Below are 20,455 nucleotides of genomic sequence, written 5' to 3' on the forward strand. Positions count from 1 at the left end.
CATATATAATTGCAATGTAACAATGACACCTTAAAATAAAGTGTAACCTTATTTTTTTATGTTGCAATATGTGTTTTATAAGATCAAACCAGGATGCTAGAATGTGTGTTTGTGTTTAATGAGTGTGTGTTTCAGGCAAATTTGTTGCATTGAAATCCCCATGTCTAAAGTGAAGCTTCGAGTGATCAGAATCACCAGTTAGCAAGTTGAGTAAGCAGTTTTCTGGGAAGTCTTAATGTGTTTTGAAGGGATCGCTTTAATCATTTAGAGGTGCAATTATTGATATTTCCACTGGACCCTGAGATGTGACGGTCACCACTATTTTGTTTGAGTCTGTATGTTTTCTGAAGGGGTTCTTGTCAGTCGTACTATAGTTGCATTGGTTTTCGACTTGATGGAAGGCAAAAAAATGATTGATTTGACTGCTTTTTTCAGGTTTTTCCCATTAGATTTTTGTCTTATGTTTTGTGGGTTTATTTTTATATCTTAAGTGCAATTTTTGTGTCGTTTTTGTTACTTTTGAAACTATCATATTGAAACTATTATATTTAGGAAATGTAAAAAAGGATCTCATCACACCGACATAAGCAAAAGTTCCCTGGTTACAATAATTGAAAGATATTTGCTCATAAAGGAATTTCCTTTGAAATTTCTCTATATGTAAACCTTTAGCGCCACCTTGTGAAAATGAAGCCCAGTTTGGTCAAAATGTATTTACTGGGAAATACAGCCACCACAGTGAATGTTAAAATGAAGAAACTGTATATTCAAGGTCACTTTATGGCTTTATTGTGTAATTGTAAATATAATTTGTTTGATTTGTATTTTATTTGTATTAACAGCCTATATTTAATTGCTTTTTTATATTGATTCTCAGGTTAAAATGGTGTTTCAACCCCAATTTAAAGTTTGTTTTGGTTTCTGCTCATTTGACTTATGTGCTTAACTAAAAAAAACTTTTGTTTTCCTCATTGCAACAGTGGAGACAATAGATAGTACAGTGGAGTGTTTTATTTACATTATTGCTATCATCATTTCTGATTGCACATTCAGAGGTACAGTACATGACAAGCACAACGTGATAAAATATAATACCAGTATATATTTCTTTAGAGATGAAAATGTACATTCGCTTGCAGAAAAGCACATTAGAAACCCACACCCTTAAATTAATTTAAGCAAACCTACATCACAGATTTGCATGATTGATAATAGCATTTAAAGGGATAGTTCACCCAAAAATAAATTCTGTCATCATTTATTCACCTCAAGTTGTTCCAAACCTGTATGAATTTCTTTCTTCTGCTGAATATTTTGAAAAAAACCGTTGACTCAATGGTGCCCATCAACTTTCTGGTTACCGACACTCTTCAAAATATCATCGTGTTCAGCAGAAGAAAGAAATTCATACAGGTTTGGAACAACGTAAGGGTAAATAATGATAGAAATAAAAAATGTGGGTGAACTATCCTTTTTAACTGTAATTTAACCATCTTCCATAATTTAACCTTCCATAAAGGCACCGTTGTCCATTATTTGCAAAGGTAACCACATACAATAAGTTATATGACAAAAAGGATTGCATCTACATAGTTTGTATTGTAAACAATATTGAAGTGCAGTAATATTATTCATAATGCTTCACCAGAAGCCAGGATAGTGTCTTTAAGTGCTATTGCGATCAGACTTTCACTTCACAGTGAGAATATAACATAAGCAAGTGTTGCAGGAAGGACTAAACTGAATCTTCATATTCTATTAGAAATTTCTTTGAATAGCCCCTCATCCGTAAATGTTCTGAAAGCGGCGGTTGTAGCAGAGAAAATGTACGGCTTGTAGAGGTGATGCTCCTGAATTACAGTCTCAGCTGCATGAAGAGGTTAACCTGACACGCCACACTCTCCCTCAGCTTCATTTCGTCCTCTGAACCTAAAGACACACCTGCTAATCTGGTGGAGCCGCTTTCCCCGAGGACGCACGGCAAGCTGAGGAACACTTTTGAACCGATTCCACCCCAACCCTGAATGAAGGGAACGCACACATACAGTATTGGAGACTCCATTCTCTCAACATTTACAGACATGGATATTTAAAGGATAATTCCGGTATTTAACACCTTGAGTCTATATTGTAGTTTGTTTTGGATGAACAAGAGTGGTGGACAACATTTTTTTGACAATGGTTACTCTCTCGAGTTTTTGACTATAAAAGAATTAGCCATGGACCCATTTAACATTGGAGTCAATGGGCATGTCCGAAAATGTCATTAAAACAGCCAATAATGTTCGTTTACAAAACTGTGCAACTCACCGAGTGATTAGTGATGTTAGTTGATGTTCCAGAAACAAAAAGTGTTGCGAAATACAGTTTCTGTCGTGTTTTATTCGTCATTTTCGAGCACTCAGTCCTTCAACAGAATTCAATGGGATTTTACAAAATGACGAATAAAACACGACAGAAACTGTATTTCGCAACACTTTTTGTTTCTGGAACATCAACTAACATCACTGATCACTCGGTGAGTTGCACAGTTTTGTAAACGAACATTATTGGCTGTTTTAATGACATTTTCAGACATGGCCATTGACTCCAATGTTAAATGGGTCCATGGCCAATTCTTTTATAGTCAAAAACTCGAGAGAGGAACCATTGTCAAAAAAATGTTGTCCACCACTCTTGTTCATCCAAAACAAACTACAATATAGACTCAAGGTGTTAAATACCGGAATTATCCTTTAACTGCATCTTTAATATTTTATTGCAAAACAATTTAATGTTTCAGTGGCTCCTTTAGTGTGCAAAAGGTGAGTTCTGGAAGTAAAAAAAACTCTTATGAACCTTTAAAGACAGACCTGTTGTTAATCGATGGTATATGCTTTTGGTTGAAGCCATCAGTTTGCAATATTTTAATACATTATTATTATACTATACTACATTACCCATGATAGTGTATCGCGGCGAGGAAATCGCACCAATAGAGCTTTGCCAGGGAACACGGTGAATTACATAATCGAGTTTCTCATTTTTGCATATATATTATCATTGAAAACAAACCATTCACATTTCATAATGCAATAACCAATACAATTCATTTGATAAATATATTATATCATATTTTGCAATAAAATATATTGTTATATAGATGTAATTCAACTTTAATGAATAGTTTTCAGTTTTCACCATTGTTTTTAATTTGCTTATCATTCGCAATGCTTCATGGGATTGTAGTTCTTTCCCTCAGTGAAGCTGTTAAGTGCACAGCCTTGAACCTTTGTCTTTTTGTCTGATTTTCAAATGCTTTAATAGATGTTTGCAATGTTTTGATCCACTTCGAAACTGGTTGGTTTGGTTCATGGCTTATAACACTTTTAACAAAATGGATGGAAAAATACTTACTGAACCAACGCAGCTGAAAAAGTGGCAGGACACTAATGCACTCGATAAGGTTTTCACTCCCAAAATATGACTTAAATAATTTTGAAAAAAATTGACAGACAATTTGAATCTTATGAGAGTTAATTGCATGTTAATCTCCATCGCTAATGCACATGTAGGACTGGCCACAAAGTTACTTAACTGAACATACCTCAGCCAATGTTGTGACAGAGTGTGTTTTCCTTTGGTCTGTTACGATGCTGTGAATGATGCCAGCAATGGATAACCCAACTGACCATGACCTCTGACCTCTGCCCTTGAGCATCTCTAACGCCCTGAAAACATCAAATGCAATTAAAAAAAAATTCATTTTAACATTTCTATTAGAAACTATATATTTTTAAAAAAATGTGGACGGTGATCATTTAAACCAATACCTGTCCATCAAGGGTTTGGTGGAGTTGGACACTGGGGTTAACGCTAGTAGTTGGTCAGTTCCCGGCTCCATATTACCCCACACGGCCACTGAGGAACAACCAGAGAGAAATAAAATGTATTATTTAAAGCCAGACTCCGACCTCAGAACATCAGTGCACACTCGAGGTGCTGATCACATTTGTAAGCTTGAATATGCGAGTAACACGAGAATGAACCTCATTGGTTCTTACAGAAGCTCAAACGTGCTGCGTAACACGAGAATGAACCTCATTGGTTCTTGCTGAAGCTGCGTAACATGAGAATTAATCTCATTGGTTCTTACAGAAACTCAAACGTGATGCGTAACACGAGAATGAACCTCATTGGTTCTTACAGAAGCTCAAACGTGCTGCGTAACACGAGAATGAACCTCATTGGTTCTTGCTGAAGCTGCGTAACATGAGAATTAATCTCATTGGTTCTTACAGAAACTCAAACGTGATGCGTAACACGAGAATGATCCTCATTGGTTCTTACAGAAACTCAAACGTGCTGCGTAACACGACAATGAACCTCATTGGTTCTCACAGAAACTCGAGCGTGCTGCGTAACACGAGAATGATCCTCATTGGTTCTCACAGAAACTCAAACGTGCTGCGTAACACGAGAATGAACCTCATTGGTTCTCACAGAAACTCGAGCGTGCTGCGTAACACGAGAATGAACCTCATTGGTTCTTACAGAAACTCGAGCGTGATGCATAACAAGAATGAACCTCATTGGTTCTTACAGAAACTCAAGCGTGCTGCGTAACGAGAATGAACCTCATTGGTTCTTACAGAAACTCAAACGTGCTGCGTAACACGAGAATGAACCTCATTGGTTCTTACAGAAACTCAAACGTGCTGCGTAACACGAGAATTAATCTCATTGGTTCTTGCAGAAGCTCAAACGTGCTGCGTAACACGACAATGAACCTCATTGGTTCTTACAGAAACTCAAACGTGCTGCGTAACACGAGAATGATCCTCATGGTTCTTACAGAAACTCAAACGTGCTGCGTAACACGACAATGAACCTCATTGGTTCTTACAGAAACTCAAACGTGATGCGTAACACGACAATGAACCTCATTGGTTCTTACAGAAACTCGAGCGTGATGCATAACAAGAATGAACCTCATTGGTTCTTACAGAAACTCAAGCGTGCTGCGTAACGAGAATGAACCTCATTGGTTCTTACAGAAACTCAAACGTGCTGCGTAACACGAGAATGAACCTCATTGGTTCTTACAGAAACTCAAACGTGCTGCGTAACACGAGAATGAACCTCATTGGTTCTTACAGAAACTCAAACGTGCTGCGTAACACGAGAATTAATCTCATTGGTTCTTGCAGAAGCTCAAACGTGCTGCGTAACACGAGAATGAACCTCATTGGTTCTTACAGAAACTCAAACGTGCTGCGTAACACGAGAATGAACCTCATTGGTTCTTACAGAAACTCAAGCGTGCTGCGTAACGAGAATGAACCTCATTGGTTCTTACAGAAACTCAAACGTGCTGCGTAACACGAGAATGAACCTCATTGGTTCTTACAGAAACTCAAACGTGCTGCGTAACACGAGAATGAACCTCATTGGTTCTTACAGAAACTCAAACGTGCTGCGTAACACGAGAATGAACCTCATTGGTTCTTACAGAAACTCAAACGTGCTGCGTAACACGAGAATTAACCTCATTGGTTCTTACAGAAACTCAAACGTGCTGCGTAACACGAGAATGAACCTCATTGGTTCTTACAGAAACTCAAACGTGCTGCGTAACACGAGAATGAACCTCATTGGTTCTTACAGAAACTCAAACGTGCTGCGTAACACGAGAATTAACCTCATTGGTTCTTACAGAAACTCAAACGTGCTGCGTAACACGAGAATGAACCTCATTGGTTCTTACAGAAACTCAAACGTGCTGCGTAACACGAGAATGAACCTCATTGGTTCTTACAGAAACTCAAACGTGCTGCGTAACACGAGAATGAACCTCATTGGTTCTTACAGAAACTCAAACGTGCTGCGTAACACGAGAATTAATCTCATTGGTTCTTGCAGAAACTCAAACGTGCTGCGTAACACGAGAATGAACCTCATTGGTTCTTACAGAAACTCAAACGTGCTGCGTAACACGAGAATGAACCTCATTGGTTCTTACAGAAACTCAAACGTGCTGCGTAACACGACAATGAACCTCATTGGTTCTTACAGAAGCTCAAACGTGATGCGTAACACGAGAATGAACCTCATTGGTTCTTGCAGAAGCTCAAACGTGCTGCGTAACACGAGAATTAATCTCATTGGTTCTTACAGAAGCTCAAACGTGATGCGTAACACGAGAATTAATCTCATTGGTTCTTGCAGAAACTCAAACGTGCTGCGTAACACGAGAATGAACCTCATTGGTTCTTACAGAAACTCAAGCGTGCTGCGTAACGAGAATGAACCTCATTGGTTCTTACAGAAACTCAAACGTGCTGCGTAACACGAGAATGAACCTCATTGGTTCTTACAGAAACTCAAACGTGCTGCGTAACACGAGAATGAACCTCATTGGTTCTTACAGAAACTCAAACGTGCTGCGTAACACGAGAATGAACCTCATTGGTTCTTACAGAAACTCAAGCGTGCTGCGTAACACGAGAATTAATCTCATTGGTTCTTGCAGAAACTCAAGCGTGCTGCGTAACACGAGAATGAACCTCATTGGTTCTTACAGAAACTCAAACGTGCTGCGTAACACGAGAATTAATCTCATTGGTTCTTACAGAAGCTCAAACGTGATGCGTAACACGAGAATTAATCTCATTGGTTCTTACAGAAACTCAAACGTGCTGCGTAACACGAGAATGAACCTCATTGGTTCTTGCAGAAACTCAAACGTGCTGCGTAACACGAGAATTAATCTCATTGGTTCTTACAGAAACTCAAACGTGCTGCGTAACACGAGAATTAATCTCATTGGTTCTTACAGAAACTCAAACGTGCTGCGTAACACGAGAATTAATCTCATTGGTTCTTACAGAAACTCAAACGTGCTGCGTAACACGAGAATGAACCTCATTGGTTCTTGCAGAAGCTCAAACGTGCTGCGTAACACGAGAATTAATCTCATTGGTTCTTACAGAAGCTCAAACGTGATGCGTAACACGAGAATTAATCTCATTGGTTCTTGCAGAAACTCAAACGTGCTGCGTAACACGAGAATGAACCTCATTGGTTCTTACAGAAACTCAAGCGTGCTGCGTAACGAGAATGAACCTCATTGGTTCTTACAGAAACTCAAACGTGCTGCGTAACACGAGAATGAACCTCATTGGTTCTTACAGAAACTCAAACGTGCTGCGTAACACGAGAATGAACCTCATTGGTTCTTGCAGAAGCTCAAACGTGCTGCGTAACACGAGAATGAACCTCATTGGTTCTTGCAGAAGCTCAAACGTGCTGCGTAACACGAGAATGAACCTCATTGGTTCTTACAGAAACTCAAACGTGCTGCGTAACACGAGAATGAACCTCATTGGTTCTTGCAGAAGCTCAAACGTGCTGCGTAACACGAGAATGAACCTCATTGGTTCTTGCAGAAGCTCAAACGTGCTGCGTAACGAGAATTAATCTCATTGGTTCTTGCAGAAGCTCAAACGTGCTGCGTAACACGAGAATTAACCTCATTGGTTTTTACAGAAACTCAAGCGTGCTGCGTAACACGAGAATGAACCTCATTGGTTCTTACAGAAACTCAAACGTGCTGCGTAACACGAGAATGAACCTCATTGGTTCTTACAGAAACTCAAACGTGCTGCGTAACACGAGAATGAACCTCATTGGTTCTTACAGAAACTCAAACGTGCTGCGTAACACGAGAATTAATCTCATTGGTTCTTGCAGAAGCTCAAACGTGCTGCGTAACACGAGAATGAACCTCATTGGTTCTTACAGAAACTCAAACGTGCTGCGTAACACGAGAATGAACCTCATTGGTTCTTACAGAAACTCAAGCGTGCTGCGTAACGAGAATGAACCTCATTGGTTCTTACAGAAACTCAAACGTGCTGCGTAACACGAGAATGAACCTCATTGGTTCTTACAGAAACTCAAACGTGCTGCGTAACACGAGAATGAACCTCATTGGTTCTTACAGAAACTCAAACGTGCTGCGTAACACGAGAATGAACCTCATTGGTTCTTACAGAAACTCAAACGTGCTGCGTAACACGAGAATTAACCTCATTGGTTCTTACAGAAACTCAAACGTGCTGCGTAACACGAGAATGAACCTCATTGGTTCTTACAGAAACTCAAACGTGCTGCGTAACACGAGAATGAACCTCATTGGTTCTTACAGAAACTCAAACGTGCTGCGTAACACGAGAATTAACCTCATTGGTTCTTACAGAAACTCAAACGTGCTGCGTAACACGAGAATGAACCTCATTGGTTCTTACAGAAACTCAAACGTGCTGCGTAACACGAGAATGAACCTCATTGGTTCTTACAGAAACTCAAACGTGCTGCGTAACACGAGAATGAACCTCATTGGTTCTTACAGAAACTCAAACGTGCTGCGTAACACGAGAATTAATCTCATTGGTTCTTGCAGAAACTCAAACGTGCTGCGTAACACGAGAATGAACCTCATTGGTTCTTACAGAAACTCAAACGTGCTGCGTAACACGAGAATGAACCTCATTGGTTCTTACAGAAACTCAAACGTGCTGCGTAACACGACAATGAACCTCATTGGTTCTTACAGAAGCTCAAACGTGATGCGTAACACGAGAATGAACCTCATTGGTTCTTGCAGAAGCTCAAACGTGCTGCGTAACACGAGAATTAATCTCATTGGTTCTTACAGAAGCTCAAACGTGATGCGTAACACGAGAATTAATCTCATTGGTTCTTGCAGAAACTCAAACGTGCTGCGTAACACGAGAATGAACCTCATTGGTTCTTACAGAAACTCAAGCGTGCTGCGTAACGAGAATGAACCTCATTGGTTCTTACAGAAACTCAAACGTGCTGCGTAACACGAGAATGAACCTCATTGGTTCTTACAGAAACTCAAACGTGCTGCGTAACACGAGAATGAACCTCATTGGTTCTTACAGAAACTCAAACGTGCTGCGTAACACGAGAATGAACCTCATTGGTTCTTACAGAAACTCAAGCGTGCTGCGTAACACGAGAATTAATCTCATTGGTTCTTGCAGAAACTCAAGCGTGCTGCGTAACACGAGAATGAACCTCATTGGTTCTTACAGAAACTCAAACGTGCTGCGTAACACGAGAATGAACCTCATTGGTTCTTGCAGAAGCTCAAACGTGCTGCGTAACACGAGAATTAATCTCATTGGTTCTTACAGAAGCTCAAACGTGATGCGTAACACGAGAATTAATCTCATTGGTTCTTGCAGAAACTCAAACGTGCTGCGTAACACGAGAATGAACCTCATTGGTTCTTACAGAAACTCAAGCGTGCTGCGTAACGAGAATGAACCTCATTGGTTCTTACAGAAACTCAAACGTGCTGCGTAACACGAGAATGAACCTCATTGGTTCTTACAGAAACTCAAACGTGCTGCGTAACACGAGAATGAACCTCATTGGTTCTTACAGAAACTCAAACGTGCTGCGTAACACGAGAATGAACCTCATTGGTTCTTGCAGAAGCTCAAACGTGCTGCGTAACACGAGAATGAACCTCATTGGTTCTTACAGAAACTCAAACGTGCTGCGTAACACGAGAATGAACCTCATTGGTTCTTGCAGAAGCTCAAACGTGCTGCGTAACACGAGAATTAATCTCATTGGTTCTTGCAGAAGCTCAAACGTGCTGCGTAACACGAGAATTAACCTCATTGGTTTTTACAGAAACTCAAGCGTGCTGCGTAACACGAGAATGAACCTCATTGGTTCTTACAGAAACTCAAACGTGCTGCGTAACACGAGAATGAACCTCATTGGTTCTTACAGAAACTCAAACGTGCTGCGTAACACGAGAATGAACCTCATTGGTTCTTACAGAAACTCAAGCGTGCTGCGTAACACGAGAATGAACCTCATTGGTTCTTACAGAAACTCAAACGTGCTGCGTAACACGAGAATGAACCTCATTGGTTCTTACAGAAACTCAAACGTGATGCGTAACACGAGAATTAATCTCATTGGTTCTTACAGAAACTCAAACGTGCTGCGTAACACGAGAATGAACCTCATTGGTTCTTACAGAAACTCAAACGTGCTGCGTAACACGAGAATTAACCTCATTGGTTCTTACAGAAACTCAAACGTGCTGCGTAACACGAGAATTAACCTCATTGGTTCTTACAGAAACTCAAACGTGCTGCGTAACACGAGAATGAACCTCATTGGTTCTTACAGAAACTCAAACGTGCTGCGTAACACGAGAATGAACCTCATTGGTTCTTACAGAAACTCAAACGTGCTGCGTAACACGAGAATGAACCTCATTGGTTCTTACAGAAACTCAAACGTGCTGCGTAACACGAGAATGAACCTCATTGGTTCTTCAGAAGCTCAAGCGTGCTGCGTAACACGAGAATTAATCTCATTGGTTCTTCAGAAACTCAAACGTGCTGCGTAACACGAGAATTAACCTCATTGGTTCTTACAGAAACTCAAACGTGCTGCGTAACACGAGAATGAACCTCATTGGTTCTTACAGAAACTCAAACGTGATGCGTAACACGAGAATGAACCTCATTGGTTCTTACAGAAACTCAAGCGTGATGCGTAACACGAGAATGAACCTCATTGGTTCTTACAGAAACTCAAGCGTGATGCGTAACACGAGAATGAACCTCATTGGTTCTTACAGAAACTCAAGCGTGATGCGTAACACGAGAATGAACCTCATTGGTTCTTGCTGAAACTCAAACGTGCTGCGTAACGCGAGAATTAACCTTTTTGAAGCGTGAAAGTGGTAGTTGCGTAGCTGTAAAAATGGAGGGACAGAAAGCTCCTAGATTTCATAAATCATATCTTCATTTGTGTTCGAAAACATGAAAGTCAGAAGGGTTTGGAACGACATGAGGACGAGTAATTAATGACAGACTATACATTTTTAGGTGAATTAACCCTTTAATTCAACAGTTTTTGCATTGGTACCTAAATTGGTTCAGAGAAATGCTAAATTTTACTGGTATTAGTTGCGACTACTTAAATGTTGGTGCAGTGATAAACTCATTCATTTGAATCTGGCGCTGTTACAGCAGTGTTTACATTAATACACACGTCACAGATGCTGTGGTGAAGTTGGCCAATCAAAGCAGTGAGCGTTTACATGCAAGAAGAAACGTCCCTTGAGATAGTGTGATAGAGTCAAAATGAGGATGGAAAATTAAATTTTTTTTTATACTTGAACTTTATTGATACACAAAACTTGGCTTACTTCATAGGATAACTTCTATAAACATAATATAAACATCTGAAAATTATTTTATGAACACTTTAAAAATAAAAGTTTGTGTTTAAATAATATTTGTATGTGTACAGTGTATAATTGTGTATATACAAATACACACACACATGCATGTATACATTTAAGAAAAATTATTGTATGTTTATGTATATATTATATGTTATTTATATATAAAATATTTATATTTATATATAATATAAATGATACAATAATCTCTGCAGATTTTCTCTTGGTTGTTCCTATAATACTCATCACTGTGTAATGTATAAATCACTAAAATGGCCTTCACTCAATATTAGAAGACGCACACATTGGTTGCAGCTCATATTTAAATGTATACATTTGATCTATCCTCAATATCTTCAACAGCTTCTGGTGCCGTATTCTTCAATTCATAACCTTAGGCATTCTACACAATATTTTTTTTCCATTCCTATAGTCAAAAAAGCAATAGGAAAGGAGCATTTATATTTAAGGCTCCTTCAGATTGGAATAACTTACCTTCAAACATAAGATCTTTAACATCACTATACAAATGTAAAAATAGTTTGTCTTCTTATTTTGATCTAAATTGTTCTTGTTTCAGATTTTGATATACCTGCATATAATTTACAAGTTACTATATATATATATATATATATATATATATATATATATATATATATATATATATATATATATATATATATATATATATGCTTTTGTTGACACGTATTTGTTCTTAGCCTATGTGTGGCTATTAAGTGGTTGTATTTACTTAAATACTTTTTTTTTTTTTTTAGTTTGTTGTTGTACTGTGCTGATTGTGGTATTGTTTGTTTTATTATTTTATTGTAATGTGTTTTGATTTGTTCCTTGTTCTGTATTGTAAATTAGGACCCCATCGAAAACGAGATGGTTCATCCTATTCAATAAACGTATAATAATGTATAAATATTAGGGCTGTCCGTTAAACGTGTTAACGGCGTTAACTCAACCCCATTTTAACGGCGTCAATTTTTTTATCACGAGATTAACGCCTAGCAAACTTTGTAGTTTTTTTCACTTGCTTTTGCATCAACTAGTAACTAGTAATGGGACAAAAAGACATCAAGAGACATTTAGAATAGATAAAAATGTGCGATTAATCGCGAGTTAACTATGACATTAATGCGATTAAATATTTTAATCGTTTGACAGCCCTAATAAATATATACAAGCGAAAAGTTCTTAAATATGTATATGCATATGTGTGTATTTATATATACAAAATAATTAATTATACACAGTACACATACATATATTATTTAAACAAACTTTTATGTTGGATGCGATTAATCGTTGCCCATCCCTACTGTAAAATATGTCCAGCTGCTCCGGATCCACTCACCCTTGTTCTCGGAGAGTTCTCCAATGACCCAGGCCTGCTTGCCGGTGTTATTTGCCACCAGTGAAATGTTGATGATGTGAGACAGTCTCTCTGAATCCAGATTACACCCCACACCGATCACTTGAGAGGGTAGAAGATTACTTTGTCTCCAGGCAACATGCGTCATAATATCCACTGTGAACATTAAGGTCAGAGGTCACGTTCGTGGTCGACAAAGCAGGATTTTGTTGTCTGTTATATTTTAGATTACTGACTAAATCATGAATCGGCCACTATAAGAACTTGAGCTGCTTGATTCTGGATAAATTGAGAATCACAATTTGTTTTGTCTCAAACAGAGATGACGATTCTCCCGCAATTCTGAACATAGTTAAATATAATAACTTGCTTTAAATAAATTGCTGCAGTCTATTTAAAAATGTTTAATTAATTTGAGAGAATCAGTTTGAATGAATGATTCAATGGCACTCTTGAATTAATGATTCAATGTCAAATAAATTTTTAACAGTCATGTGTCGCCACCTACTGGTGTAACGATATATTTTGATGCTATTTAGATGTCTGTCATAATATATGAATATAATATGAATATTTGTAACACAGATTTGAATGTTCCGGTGTGATTTTGTCAAAGGTTTGATAGTCACAGGCGAATCGTTGTCATTAAGGAATGAGATCGTGTGGGTGTTTGAATCAAGATTGCAATTTTTTAACGATTAATCGATCAGCTCTCATAAGAGGAATCAATAAAGAGAATAAATGGGTAATTTTGATTTCATGTCTTCAAGCACAGGCTAAGCTAGCTGCCGATCACTAACCTGGTTGAGAGGCGATGAGCAGCACAGCTTTTGGACTCAGCTGGGCGAGATGTGGGATGATTCCTCTGTACATGTCCACATTAGTCTGAACTACACTTAAATACGACTGCTCGTCACTCCAGGCGTTCGCTGTGACGACCACCACTTTAGAGCCCACTGAGGCCGACAGTTCTGTGAAATTGAGATTAAAAGAAAGACACTGTCACTATCTGTTGTGTAGGAGAGGTTGAATAACTTTTACAATGTAGACAGTAAAAAACAAGAGACTGTGGTGACATCTGGATCTTCATCAGGGTTATTAGCATTCAAACTAAAAACATAAAAAACATTTTTTCATTACTTGAAGTAAAATTTGTTATGTGGATGAAGGTGGAACGAACCCAATCGCAGACTGAATGCTCTAACACAATTTATTATAGACAAAACAGAGAAAACAAAACCCACGAGGGGGCAAAACAAGACAACAGGAAAATAGCTATGACTAAGACTTGACGATGACGAAGACTAAACAGTAACTAACAACAAAACAATTCTCACTAAACGTATAACAGGATTCCAGACAAAGTACTCACAGAGGTATCATAAAGATAGACAGCAACGCAAGACAGAGTTTAACAAGTGTTTGACAATGAACCGACACAGGACAGCAAACACAAGGGGATTAAATAGGGAGACTAATGATAACATAACAGGTGACACAGGTAAAGCAATAATGACTAAACGAGGATAACAAGGAGGGCGGGGCTAGACGACGAGACAACACAAGCACATGGCCCAAACAATTCAAAACATGGGTCTGCCATGATCCTGCCACAAGACCAGGAAAAACAAAGACATGATGGCAGAATCATGAAAAAAATTAACTGGAATAAAATATTTAAAAAAGACATTTCATTTCAGCTATTAGTTACCCAGACAACACCTCATTTTAATGTAGTTTAAGTACTAAAATTACTCAAACTCAAAACCTATATACAGGCATTTAAAACACAACTTAACACAAGTTGTTTACTATTAACACAACTTTAAATAAAATTAAAACCTAAAATATAAAAACAAAATATAAAATGTTATCAAAAAATATATATAACTATACTGAAATTACATCTTCACATAATGGAGGGTTGGGATTATGAATACAGTCTTTTTTTTCCAAAACAAATTAAAATAAATACAAATATTTTGCTTGAAGTTCTATCATTTAAATATATATCTATATAACATTACATTAATAAGAATCGGGGCTGTAATTGTTAACTAAAACTATTACAAATTGTTTTTGGTAATTGAAATAAAGCTGAAAATAAAATATAATCATAAGGTGATACTTTAAGATTACTAAAACTAAACCTGAAATGAAAATAAATAAAAGTGAAATAGAAATTATTAATAAATGACAACAACACGCATAACAAAACTACTAAAACAAACAAAATAGTAAATAAAACTGAAAATATAGAAATATTAATAATACTAGGATATTAAATAAATAATATTAAATTAGCACTAATGAGAAATGTGTTTAAATGTCATGCACGGTAAATAATTGTCACAAAGCAAAATATGATGTCTGATTTCTTTCCTTTGATTTCAGAGTGAAATATGACAGATGCTGTATCCCAATTTGCATACTATCCGTTCTAAATACTAATTCTAATTTTGAATACTGTGTCCTAAATTGGTATTCGATTCAAACATACCCGGATGGTCTACTATTCTGGTTAGAATCCAAAGTGCAGATCCATGCAAACTGTAATGGCGTATACTGCCAACATGCCATTAAAACTACAAATACAAATAAAAAGTGTTAAAAACTACAAACATGGCGGATGTGCGAGACCGACGGTTAAGCGGAGAGGTTTAGATAAATGGGTTTGAGTGATTAATAATCAGTAGCCTATCTAACCTGACAATCATATATTTATTAAATGTTATCCACATTAGATTTAATCTAAAACAACATTGTGAACTTTTATAACGATGCGTTTGGTCATTAACTTTTAAAAGCATCATTATGCAAACGTGAGGAGTTCTCCGAATGAAAGACCCATGACTGGCAGATCACCGTGCAATTTCTCTCACACTTCTCTCCGAAACGGTAGGAAGGAACGAAATTTCTGCTACACACTCAAAAGTATGTACTTTTTCTTCTCAAAAACAGTACATACTTTTAGGGCATAGCCTAGTATAAGTAGGCCAATCGGGACACAGCACCAGACATGTTATGTGTGAGATTTTGTGAATGTAATGATGAAACGCACCTTTTGAGACCTCGACCTTTGGCAAACTGAAAATGTCCAAATCCATCGTGCCGCCTTTGGTCGAACTCTCAGGGATGTCAATCAAAACCAGTTTGTCAACACAGCACTATGACGGAAAGAATGACACAACAGTCTGGTCACAAAAATGTGGTTACGTAGACTTAAGCTATTTCTGGCAAACAAAAGACAATCATTGTAGTTACTTTCGCCATAATACTCAACACGGCAGCAATTCCCAAATCTCCCCCGCCAATCACAGACACTTTCACCTCCTGATCAGGCCGATTTCCACCTATCAGAGCAATACCACATAATATTATGATTTCAATTCATAAAAGCGGTCCTTTTTTTGGTCCAATCCAGACATACCTTCGGTAACTTTGAGATTTGCCACATAGGCCAGTAGATCGTTGGGGTTGTCAACATGTGCTGAAGAAGGTTTTGTGCTCAGTGGAGGTTCCTCTTCAAACTTAGCAGTCATCTCTGCCAGAAGGCCATTCACAGACGACTTTGGCTGCAATAGAGACATTTTTATAATATACATATATATATATATATTAGGGCTGTCAAAAGATTAATCGTGATTAATCGCATCCAAAATAAAAGTTTGTGTTTCCATAATATATGTAAGTGTACGGTGTATAATTATTATGTATAAATACACACACATTCATGTATTGGATGAACCCGGGTCTCCGGCGTGAGAGTTAGGCGTTCTAACAAAGAAGCTAAATACTGCAACCTCTAGCATCTGTCGTTAGAGCGCCTATTGAGATCAGAGGAGTGAGGTTTACTCGCACAGCGACTACTAGCTGGCCTCCGTTACACTCACCCCCTAAACCTCACACCCATCCGGGTCACGGCACCAATGTAACCCCCTCACCCGGATCCTACTCGCCCCGCTCTGGGGTGCGTTTCCCGTACAACTATATCGCTCGCTGCTTAACTACAACAGTATGATGCATCGTTGGAGAAATCGACTAGCTAGTCACGACTGTTTCCCGAAACCGTATGTCGCAAAGTATCGTTCAACCGCGTTCATTTATGACGTCTCGCACGTGGTGGACTAATAACTTATTTTAATTAATCTGTTTGAGATCGAATTAACGCTAGATTTTGTCATACAAGTTACAGACATGGCATCTGAAGACCATTTCTAATTGTTCTCAGTTATTTTGCTTTATTACCAGACTCAATATTTGGCTCGTTCTTACACAGTAGAGCACGTTCGCACATGCGCAGTCTTCAAAAACGGTGCTTTAAATCTCTTGACAAACTAAAAGACGTAAATAACATTTGTATGTATTCTAAATAAATAACACGGGTTGTACTGAATGTCCGCTTGCTTATTTTGCTAAAGATAAGGATTTATTCAGTCTACATCTCATGTAAACATGAAACTATGATTCTAACCACAGCTCGAGATGTCGTTCCAACCACACAAGTTTGCGATGCTGTTTGCGAACGTTCGTTGGAACGATGGTTTCGGGAAACACCAAATCGTTGAACTGCTGATAACGACGGAACTTGCGACCATAGTTGGCTAACGATGCTTTCGGGAAACGCAGCCCTGTGCGGGCCTCGAACCCGCGTCTCCGGCGTGAGCATCTGTCGCTAGAGCGCCTATTGAGATCAGAGGAGTGAGGTTTACTCGCACAGCGACTACTAGCTGGCCTCCGTTACACTCACCCCCTTAAACCTCACTCCCATCCGGGTCACGGCACCAATGTAACCCTCTCCACCCGAATCCTACTCGCCCCGCTCTGTGCGGGCCTCGAACCCGGGTCTCCGGCGTGAGAGTCAGGCGTTCTAACAGAGGCTAAAGACTGCAGCTTCTAGCATCTGTCGCTGTCATCTGTCACGACTACTAGCTGGCCTCCGTTACACAAACAAGTTCTCTTACGTGGTCCCAGTTGTGCAGGCCCGGCAGGTGTATTCTGCCCTTCGAGTCGACATGTTTACCCTCCCGTATGACCATGCTGGAAGTGGGTCTCAGGAAGCAGATGGGAGGCGTGAAGGGGAAGGAATCCAAGAGCCACAGCAGGACGGGCAGGTTATAGGAGTGTCCTGAGAATACATTAGCATACACAAAAAGTGTTCAAATCAACATAAAGAAGACTCTTCCAGGCAATTATAAAATAACTATTATAGTATACTCAGATTCTCTTCCATGGAGTCTCACCTTGATATCCGACTGGGATGTTTCCAACCAGTTTGAGTAGATCCTTCTGTAAACTGTCATTAAATGCTGCAAAATAAGTTTCAGTAATGACTCAGCAGATTCAAATGATCAGAAGTTAGATGTATACAATAATTTAAGCTTTGAACTCCCTACGACTAAACCAGATAAATGTGGTTTTATGTGTTATTATGGTTTATGAAAATGACTTACTGTATGTTCCAGACTTTACTTCCATGTCAGTGTGAACGCGAGACACGTTCTGAAGCTCTTCAATGGCCACATCACGAAATTTATACTAGCAAGGAAACCAAGTAGCATGTTAGATCGAGAGAGAGTAAATAATCCACATTTAAAGGCGTGATTTTTGACACACTGACTAAACTTTTCAAACAGGTTTAACCAGTGTTTATCATAACCATTATTAATCACTATTTAATATTATTAGCGTTCATGTTACTCACCTTATTGAGAATTTTCTTCACAGATTCCGTATTTAAATCCATGATCGCTGTTTAAAACTGTGCTGTAAAACCGTGAAGCCCGAGCTGTTTAATCTCAACCAGGCAATAAAGTGAAACAAAACTTCCGCAAACACACTTCTTCGCCTGACTGCTGCTGTCTGCTGTGTCCTACGGCAAGCCGAGAGGCCTGATCATGCAAATAAAACACGCTAGGCGGTTTTATTTATTTTACTAAATCAGTGATCACAAAGTGAATTCAAAAAGTACAAATATATATAATTTATGAGATGTAAATTCATTCCAAATATTTTAGGGATGGCTTTCTGAAGGCACCTTTATGAATCTTACATTTATCCATAATATAAACTATTTAAACTTTAATTGTAAATCTAATTTTCTTTTACAGGGCTCACCATTATGAAAAGAAACCATATTGACAAACACATTTAAATGTTGATTGACAGAAACGTCACCGTGAAATCAAAATGGACATATTCTTATTCTAATTCATTATTTTAGTATGAAATATTGCAGTTAATTGTAAATTAATTATCCGAGAAGCCATCTCACTCACTCATTTCTTATTTTAATTTTGGACATTTATAACACTGTGTTATTACCTTGGCAGTAAATAAAAAAATAAAATAAAAAATAACACGACTGGGTTAGTGTTTCTAATACAAATTTCACATCATTCTCTCTTCTGACTGCTGCAGTCAATCTCTCTACATGTTTCCCTCTTTTAAAGTAAAAGTAAAGCTGTTGTGGATTTATTTTTATTTTTTATCTTTTGCTATTGCACATGGTAATACAAATATTATATTTGCTGTCATCTCCCATCCATCCCCCACTATGGAGAAATGGGGTAAGCCGATAGCTACTTCTGTTTTATGCCGTCTTTAATAATTGTCCTATATTAACATCATATTCAAACCAAACTCAAAAACTATTAAAGTGCATCACCAGCATCACTATTTATGTGTAAAATATCCAGGTGGTGAATTAGTACATATTGCTGTTGTAGCTTTTTATGTGTTACTTTTCACAGCACTGAATGGACCAAGTTTTTTATTTAATTTTTTCTATTTAGAGAGATTTCCAGAATAGAAAAATGATGCAATGTTTATGACAATCATTGGAATAATATACTTAAGTGTTTGTTTCAATGCTTCAATATAAGGCTTTGTCCCGCCCACAATAATCGAACAGCCAATCGGATGGGAATATATCCAACAGATCTGCATATCTCATTCAAGCTCATTCGACCAAATGCATGCTTGCTTATCAAAATACAAATATATTGGGTGAAGCACCACTGGGTATTTATACTAGAGTTTTCTGATGAAATATATTTTTTAAAATGTTGAGGTTATATTCACTTTTTCTGTTCAACTTATTTTTCCTCCATTTTATTTTTAGTGGCTCTGTAGGGGAGAGCGGGGCACAACCGAACACTTTTTGACTTTCAAACTAAAATATATTTAAAATACTATTATTAACTTTTTCATATAAAATAATGGCATTTTTTTTTATAACTAAAAATAAAGTAAGTTTTGAGTATGACAACAAACACACCACAAAATACAGCTATACAGCATAGTCCAAAACATAATAATAATTCATAATTTCTGAACAGTGACTCTCTTTACTCACCTTTTTCTCATGGTTTAATACAATTAATATTAATTGTTGCCTGGTGAAGACCTGTGGGTCGAAACGTTGCTTTTTTAATAAATTCTTTTGGAGCAGTTATTCTCAGTGAGCTGGCTTTACACTTCTTTATTTGTTAATAGAATTAATACAAATATAGAATAGAATAGTTATAATAGGGGCACATTTATGCACAACTAGGAGTTAAACTAGGAGTATCCCCCTGTAGTCAATAATTGGATCTCTTAAAACTCATCTTTGATCACTAAAATTACCTATTTAAACAATTTTTCCTTGAAAAAAAAAAAAAAAATGTCTCCATGCCTTAAAATAGCTTGATTGTAACTTTACACCATCACCTCATTTAGTATACGTGGTTCTGTGAATATACAAATGAGCCCCGCCTCCACTCACTCACTCAGAGATCCAC

At 37.8% G+C, this 20,455-nt stretch overlaps 1 protein-coding gene across 2 annotated transcripts; it reads right to left on the reverse strand.

Moving 5' to 3' along the window:
- Positions 1-473: 473 nt before the first annotated feature.
- On the reverse strand, positions 474-18,779 carry uevld (UEV and lactate/malate dehyrogenase domains). Of its 2 annotated transcripts, XR_013796631.1 has the most exons (13): positions 18,376-18,570; positions 18,125-18,209; positions 17,915-17,980; positions 17,636-17,799; positions 16,102-16,246; positions 15,936-16,024; positions 15,733-15,838; positions 13,472-13,642; positions 12,654-12,827; positions 3,813-3,900; positions 3,587-3,710; positions 1,659-2,020; positions 992-1,229 (listed from the first exon to the last, which is right to left on the reverse strand). XR_013796631.1 is itself a non-coding variant. In XM_079604632.1 (12 exons), exons 1-12 carry the CDS (start codon positions 18,415-18,417, stop codon positions 1,856-1,858), a joined length of 1,419 nt encoding a protein of 472 aa, XP_079460758.1. In that variant the 5' UTR covers positions 18,418-18,779; the 3' UTR covers positions 474-1,855. The 2 variants fall into 2 exon arrangements, 1 of the variants encoding a protein (XP_079460758.1); XM_079604632.1 differs by having other exon boundaries at positions 474-2,020; positions 18,376-18,779.
- Between the last annotated feature and the right edge of the window lie 1,676 nt (positions 18,780-20,455).

This window comes from Phoxinus phoxinus (genome assembly GCF_949152265.1).
Source record: "Phoxinus phoxinus genome assembly, chromosome: 25".
NCBI classification, from domain to species: domain Eukaryota; kingdom Metazoa; phylum Chordata; class Actinopteri; order Cypriniformes; family Leuciscidae; genus Phoxinus; species Phoxinus phoxinus.

Excerpts from the sequence above, each read along its gene's own strand:
- uevld (XM_079604632.1), bottom strand. The coding sequence starts at position 18,417 with ATGGATTTAAATACGGAATCTGTGAAGAAAATTCTCAATAAG. Across the intron at positions 15,839-15,935 it reads TGTTGAGTATTATGGCGAAA|TGCTGTGTTGACAAACTGGT; the intron begins GTAACTACAATG and ends TTTCCGTCATAG. Across the intron at positions 3,901-12,653 it reads AGAACTCTCCGAGAACAAGG|TGGCCGTGTGGGGTAATATG; the intron begins GTGAGTGGATCC and ends GTTGTTCCTCAG.